At 33.3% G+C, this 7,956-nt stretch overlaps 1 protein-coding gene across 2 annotated transcripts; it reads right to left on the bottom strand.

The window, feature by feature from the left end:
- Positions 1 to 283: 283 nt before the first annotated feature.
- On the bottom strand, positions 284 to 6,428 carry zranb2 (zinc finger, RAN-binding domain containing 2). 2 transcript variants are annotated; one of them, NM_001328210.1, is made up of 10 exons: positions 6,128 to 6,428; positions 5,526 to 5,578; positions 5,280 to 5,388; positions 3,311 to 3,393; positions 3,144 to 3,220; positions 2,874 to 3,014; positions 2,576 to 2,733; positions 2,053 to 2,112; positions 1,420 to 1,572; positions 284 to 1,235 (listed from the first exon to the last, which is right to left on the bottom strand). In NM_001328210.1, exons 1-10 carry the CDS (start codon positions 6,181 to 6,183, stop codon positions 1,181 to 1,183), a joined length of 945 nt encoding a protein of 314 aa, NP_001315139.1. In that variant the 5' UTR covers positions 6,184 to 6,428; the 3' UTR covers positions 284 to 1,180. The 2 variants fall into 2 exon arrangements, with proteins under 2 accessions (NP_001315139.1, XP_087111484.1); XM_087255358.1 differs by having other exon boundaries at positions 1,094 to 1,572; positions 6,128 to 6,378.
- Positions 6,429 to 7,956: the final 1,528 nt, after the last annotated feature.

Here is a 7,956-nt window from a genome sequence, read left to right as displayed (position 1 = left end):
TGAAGATGTTTACAGCCTTTACTAATGCATTATTAAAACATGAACTTGTGCTTGTGAGCAATTATTAATTAAAGACTAATATTGTATCAAATGCATTGTTAGATCGCGTTAATAAACACAACTAATGGAACCTTAGTGTAGTTTTACTAGTAAATCTGACTTAACTAGTTTTGTAACAAATAAAAACGTATCTTAAACTTTTGCTGTGGGGATGAGAAGTTCCTATTAAACCGTTAGCACACATTATGAAAAACATAAATAAATTCACATCACTATAAAACTATTTTAGATTAACAAGTGTTTATTCATGTTGGTTACACTCATGTCATTTTAACAGTAAAACATTTTCATATTTCATGTCAGAAACGAGTGGTAAAATAATTCAGATTACATGTTCCAAATTTGATTTGACCACAGAGGGGGAAAAAAAGAAGAGAAAAAGTAATTTACTTTAATTGTACCTTGTGTTTATCAATTTAAACCATTCAGTAATGCCACAGTTATGCTTAAAAATTAAACTTGCACAAAAAGAGACCACAAAATAGGACATACACACAATGAACGAAAAATGCATTTCTGTCCTGCCAAAAGAAAATTCTCCATGTCTTAAAAAACTAAAACAAAAAACATACTTACCTTTTATGCACACAATTACTAAAGACAATGTTAAGCTTTAAGAAGAGTTTTTTTTTTCTAGATCATTCAGATTCTGGCATTGCTGAATTTGATGCCTTCAGTATTTTAATGTTAGCCATAAAACCAACATCTGGAGAAATGTTTTTTTTTTTTCAAATCATCAAATGTTTTGTGAATGAACTAGTTATACTGACTGCAGAAATATCTGACAATTGATGGATAAATCTACTTCTGCAATATAATTTGCATAATGTCATATCAAAAGGTAAATGTCAGAAGATATGTGCCATTTATACAGTCACTGAATGGTTTCTCTGTAAACCCACTTAAACTACAGACATTACACCTTGAGATATACTATTAAGGGATTTGGCTAGATTTTTTTTTTAGCAGAAAACTTAAGAGGTTAGGTGAACAGGTGCACAAGTTTGCTTTATATGAAAATCAGTGTGAATTCAAACAGTTATGTAGCTGCAATAGCACAAAAACTGGAGTTGGAGGAAAAAAAACATGCTGTTTTAGAAAGATCTGTTTCTTTTGTTAATCAATTCTGTTTTGAGCTTGAGCCAGAGTGAGATGATCCAGATGAGCCTCTGCGCCTACAAAGAGATAAAAAGGAGAGAGAAAAAGAAAGACCATGACTGATTAAGTGATTTGACATGGAAACAAAACTATTGTCCAATGAAAAGCAGATAGTTTCAATCATGAACTGTTTTATCACTGAGTCCAGTGTATAAAGCAGAAGGACGCCTGGTATCCAGGACACCATGTGTTACACCAAACCTTTCAGACGAGTGAGATCGTGCACGTCTTTTTTTGCGGCCACCAGAGGAGGATCTGGAACGACTCCTCTTCTGGCCTCCTTCAGGTGATGACGATGGAGAGCGAGACCTCTTCTTTGAGGATGCAGAACCCTTTCCTGATCTGGAGCTGGATCTTTCAAACGGGATAAATAAGCATTCACATGAGGTCAACCAACATGGCAACACGGATTACTACAATAACACTACTAAAGGGACTGAAATGGGAGGAAAACATCCATCCACATCCCTCTAAATACTACAACTGCTTAAAGCAAAATTGCAGCTCTGAACAACAGAACTTTTCCAAAAAACAAAGCTGAACCTGTCAGAGAAACTGTACAAGCTTTAATTGCCTGACAGATGTCACAGTGTTACCAGGTAACCAGATCAGTAACACTTAAATCACATCTTATAAAAAAAAGGTACAAGAAAGCTGTCGATGGCTATGTAGAAAGAAAAATAAAAGTCCACTTTTTATGTCTTCTCAGACTGGTAATGCTAAATCAATTCTTTTGTTACAATGATTAAAATTTGAGGATAAATAGTTCACTACAGTCACTGTCTGTTCGTACACACACTCTCTCTCCTGGAGAGTGCATGTGACCTCATTCACCTGGATTTGGACCTGGATCGAGAGCGAGATCTGGAGCTGGATGAGCTTCTGGAGCGGGATCTGCAAAACACCGACGTCAACAAAAACACCACAATTTTTCCATTTTTTATGAGAAAGTTAAAAGATCTCCTGATGAAAAAACAAAATTAAATGACGAGGATTGAAAGAAAACAATTTATCATTATCCTTAAGGCTTGCATAAAAGGTTTTGTGCTTTAAAACACCTATCATATTATAATTGCAAACCCCATCAATTTAAACCCTTTTAAGTAATGCTGCTGAGTGCACAAATTACCTCCAAACAAATTGAAAAGCATTGAATTTGCATGATCACTTTGATAATACAACATTGTGCATATAATTTCAGAAAAAAGACAAAACGTGTCTAAAAATACAAAAAGCAGGCAAAGAGGGAAAGAGACAAAATAATTAACATTAAAACAGATTAATGCAAAGATTTGAATAAAGATTTGAGCTGATACTGACATTTGCCTGGAGTTACCCTTGACCTGTACCCTTTTACCTGGACCTAGACCGGGAACTTGAACTGGACGAGCGTGAAGAGGAGCGTGAGGATCCCGAATGACTCCCTTTCTTCTCGTCACCGTCATCCAAATCATACTTGGACAAATCTGCATCATCTTCATCATCATCATCATCATCATCGTCCTCGTCGTCATCCTAATAAACAAGAAAATAGTTGTTTCACATCAGTTTGTTTTTTGAACCTACCTTTTCAAACTGTTGCAGTCATATGATAATTTTTACAATAAAAACAAAACAAAACAGTGTTGTCAATATAGCTCAGAGTAACATCTCACATCAAGTTTGTATTTGGAAAGATCTCCATCTTCATCATCGTCATCCTCTTCCTCATCGTCTTGATCAACTTTTTTTGGTTCCTCCTTTTTATCACTATCCTTCTTGGTTTTCCCACGAAACTTCTTTTTTATGCGCCCAAACTGTTCAGAAGACCAGAAAAATATTTTGTCAAAAGTGGCATACAAACTGAACAAGTCTGATTATTACATTAATATCAAATGTCATTGACTGTCTGGGGGGAATAAAACTACAACAACACACACACTGACCTCATCATATTCACCATCAGACTCCTCTCGCTCATTGTAGACTAAATTTTCTCTTTCGTTAAACCCTCCGCCGTATCCTGTTGAAAACATCAAGCACATCATATAAGGCACAAACTCATACCACTGCAGTCAACATGTAAAAAATGCTATTTTAAAGAAAGATGTACCTGTCCTTTCCTCCAGTTTGGCATATTTAGGAGTGTTACACATGTTGCACTCTGACCTTCTGGCCCAGTTTACATTGCCACAACTAGATTAAAAAACAAAACGGTTAATTACAAGGCTCTTAAATAAGAATCAAATCAGTCTGGCTTTACTTCATTACAGAGTTGATGAGAAAAGTGGTCATCCAGAACAAATCAGATTTAAAAGTGAGAGATTTGGAGGACTTGCAAATTACAGAGTTGGGATGTTAAAGTAAACATAACAATTGGAAACGATGTTGAATCTTTAATTGCGGAAGGTTTGCATAGTTGCTGGAACAATCGCTATTATGCTTCTTGCTGTTTTTTAGTTATAGGAAAGCCTTGTGTGAGGACCATATTAGCTCCTACTTCAGAATACCTCATGGTCTAATGGCTCGTTTCACTGAGTGGTACGCTGCGCTTTTATGGCCATTTCCACTGTCAAAAGGAGCACCGAACCGAACTGTATCTTACCACTTTTTGGGCACCCTTTCGAATGGGTACCAAACACGAGAAACGGTACCAAAAGGTGGAGCTAGACGCACAACAGAATGCTATTGGTTTACAGAGATACATCATTCGCTTAAGCAGCAAGCCAGAATGAAAACAAAGGAACCGCCATGTTTAAAATACACAGCCAAGAGATTACAGCGTAATTATATATACATATAATAACGAGCCATGGTCGACCCGGGTTCAAACAAACCTTATCGTCGTCTTGATAAACAGCCAAAAGGCAGAAAGAAAAGCAGATTTTACCCTGTGTCCCGTAGATTTTTACAAGCCAGTCTCAAGCGCGAAGGGTTTCGCTTTCTTGCTTGCGCTCGCTGCGCGTCTATATCTGAAATAACAAACTTCTTGAGCTGATGATAATAAATTGCGCTTGATTATTGACGTGCTTTTGAAACCCGATCCTGTCAGAAACGGACAAACGCGAGAGTAAAGTGCAAAAAAACAAAAAAAGAGAAGCTGGAAAAAAGGAGCACATTATTTTTTCAGCAAACGTGAACAAACTGCCATGTTTAATTATTATAGTCACTTTATGGAGTATAATAAACTCAGAATGAGGGAATTACTTTCTAACAAGAGGCTACACGTGCTGCTGAAGATTATCTGTTTTTTTTTTTTTTTTTGAGAAGTGCTTCTCATATGATATGCGAGCGACCCATACAGCTTTACTGTAGATTTTTTCTCGAGCAAAAATGACATTGACTGAAACATTCTATCATACACCATGCCCACCAAAAGGGTAATGGAAACGCAAGCCTGATAAAAGTGACCCGTACCGTACCAGTCAGTAGAAACAAGCCATAAGCCAGCATTACAGTAAATACCTGCATAAATATCCACTGATATATTTGATAATATATGCAACGTGTCTTGCTAAAACTTAATAGTAGTAGATTGGATAGTTTTTTTTCGATTTTATTTTTTTTCTGAACTTGTAAATGCTCAATTAATTTGAATCTTTTAATTTATTCACTTCAACAATAATTTATTAACAACCAAACACTTTCTGGAACCTTATGAAGTTTTTCTTTAAACAAATTGTGCACATTTTTAAATGAAAATGTCAATTGTGCAATAATTAATTAAAAAGCTATGATTATTATTAATGTTACATCTACTATGGACATTCACTGCTGTACACTTATACATGTCACAATTTGATAAAAGTTCAACTGAACTTTTATGATCGTAACATACTGATAGTCTTCTCAAACCAAAATCACTTTCCTGAGGACGGGAAAGTGACGTTTTAATTTATTTCTTCTCTCTAACAAAATCCAGTTATTCATTAACTGTTCATGACAGGAAACCACTACATTGTGTGCACTTATTCTGCTACATTATTACTAAGCAGTAAAATAAGTAGAAGTAATAGTTTCTTTGATTGTCACATCTATAATGCATGTTGGAAAGGTAATTATTACTTTATCACAATACCCACGTTTTGCACTGCCAGTCGTTTGCACTGAAGAGACCCCTGCTCTTCTCTGCCAGGGTCTTTCCTATTTCTGTCCCCCCTGCTTTCATCATCTTTGCTTCAGTCGTCTTCTCTGTTCAAAGGGCATTGAATAATTCGTTTAAACTAACGTTAATATTAATAAAATACTGAAATCTTGTTTCATTTATGTTGTGACATGCACAAAAAAAACAACTGAATTAATACTGGCACAAAAGATAGCTCACTTACCCCTTCCACATCGATTACAACTCGTTCTTCTTGCAAAGTTGACATTTCCACACCTTAAAACGAAAGAAAGAGACAAAACTGGTTATTTGCAATCACACACAAAGACCAGACATCCCACTTTCACTTAACAAAAATGAGACGCTCCAGTTTTTCGCTTGAAAAAAAAAAAAAAATACAAAACAATTATAATATTATCGTATTCATAAATAATTCAGAGGAACTGCAACTAACCAACTAATAAAAACTAACAGTTATACAATTGTACTTAATAGCACACAGCTGCTAACTAGCTAACCATACCAAAGAATCATGCATTTAACATAAGGTGTCAAATAGACTTAAAGCTAGTAATTTATATGAAAGAAGTGAATTTATTGTCTTAAAATTTGCAAGAACAAATAAAAATAAAACGACGCGTTTAATGTCGTTTACAGGCCCATTCTCAAACTATAAACGCAAGCTAAAGCTAATACATGCTATGCTAGCAGAAGCATGTGCAATTCCATTCAATCTGCATTCGTTTTCACAAAGAGTTAGGGTTAAATATTGCATGTATATATCTATATGCATCAATTAATAAACCATTCAGCAGCAAGTCTTACTTTTTATCAGGACAAATCCAGTCTCCGTCGCTAACGCGAAAACTCTTCCCCGACATCTTTAAGTTATGTCCTAACAACTGTCTTTCAGAATCCGCCAGAGAAACAAAGAACGCCGTAAAATATTAATATAGATGATTACACCAATACTATCGAGTTTAAAACTAAAAACTACAACAAATGCAATACTTTTCAGAGTGTAAAACCACGAGGAAAGAACACGTTTGCTACACCGAAAGACATAAATGGGCTGTGTTTCAAAATCTGAATGGCCCCCTATCTAGGCAAATATGGAATTTGAGAAGGAATACAGACGTCGGATGATGCTGTTTTGGTAGGCGACATCATAAGTTTTGAGCCACAGCCATAAATATGACGTGTAACAAGAGCTACTTGCAGTAAAGTAATTCATTGAATTTATCCAGTGAAACAAGTTATTTTTTTAGAGAAATCTGCGTGCACTTTTTGTGAATTAAAGGAGGAATCTATATAAAAAACATGTTTTTCGATTGCACACACTGCAAAAGTTAAATATCGATGTTGAATATCTTATATTATAACTTGCAAAAATAATAAAAAAATCAGTTTTCTTGTAAATATATTTTTGACACACAATAACAATAATAAAACTTTGGATCAAAATATTAATTTAATGATTATATATGGGAAGTACACAAACAAAAAGGGTCATCCATTTTTTTATTCAACATTTATTTGCTTAAAATTGATCTTAAACATTATATCAAAACCCTAAAAGACATTAAAAATAAAAAAAGCTATAAGGATGTATGCAATTTTGGAATTCATTTCTCATACTTTTTTTTTTTTGTAATTTATATATGCCCTTATATGCCATTTTTTCTATTGATTTGTTCCTTTGATGTAAAAAAAAAAAAAAAAAAAAAAAACTAGCAGTGTTTCCTGAAAATTATACAGATATTTAAAGAAGATCCTCGATTTAACTGCTTTCCTTATATTTATTTGTTTAAGTATCATTATAATTTCATTCATTAGTTTAATTTTATTTGTTTAATTTAATAATTTTGTTATTGTTATTATTATTATTATTAATATAATAATTACTATTATAACCAAGTCATAAAACATGTTGTTCTGTGAATGTATGTGTTACGTAAAACTGAAGATTTAAAATAATAACTATAATTAGGCATGGGCCAGTATAAGATTTTGATGGTATGATAACCATGGATAAAAATATCATGGTTTCACAGCTTCGCAGTATAGTGATCATTGCTCTAAAATATCTTCTTTTTAAATGTCTGGGTAAAAATTTTTTTTTTCCCTTTTGAAAACAATATATTCTATTTTTTGAAAGATTTAAAATATTTTGCAGCAGTAAACATGTCAGGCTATTTAATTCAAATGAAACATTTACTTCTGCTGTCTTCATTTGTTTCAAAAACACAGATTTCTTTACAATTTAGAACGGCATCTTTGCATATCTTTTTTTTTTTAAAATACTGTTGTCCTAAAAAACAAAAAAATGTAAATAAAAAATCTTACATACCTTAAGAATGGTATTACAGAAAAATTTGGAGGTTTTAAAACCTTGACTTTTCCAAATTGTGGTAAACCTTGAACTATAATACTCTAAAAAAACAAAAACACAAATAAATATTATTTTTATTAACTGGAATAGTAGTTAATCAGTTAGTCAGTTTCAAAAGGTTTATGTAGGCATATAAAGTTGTTCAAAAGCCAAAGTTTTATACATTTTAATAAATAAAATAAGTTATTGCACAGTGTATTGTTGTTTTACTTTCTAAAATGATGTTCTGAAGCACAACAAATACTTTGTATTTCTATAATTT

The sequence above is a fragment of the Danio rerio genome, chromosome 6 (genome assembly GCF_052040795.2).
Source record: "Danio rerio strain M-AB ecotype USA chromosome 6, GRCz13ab, whole genome shotgun sequence".
NCBI classification, from domain to species: domain Eukaryota; kingdom Metazoa; phylum Chordata; class Actinopteri; order Cypriniformes; family Danionidae; genus Danio; species Danio rerio.
This window is presented reverse-complemented; position numbering and strand designations above follow the sequence as displayed.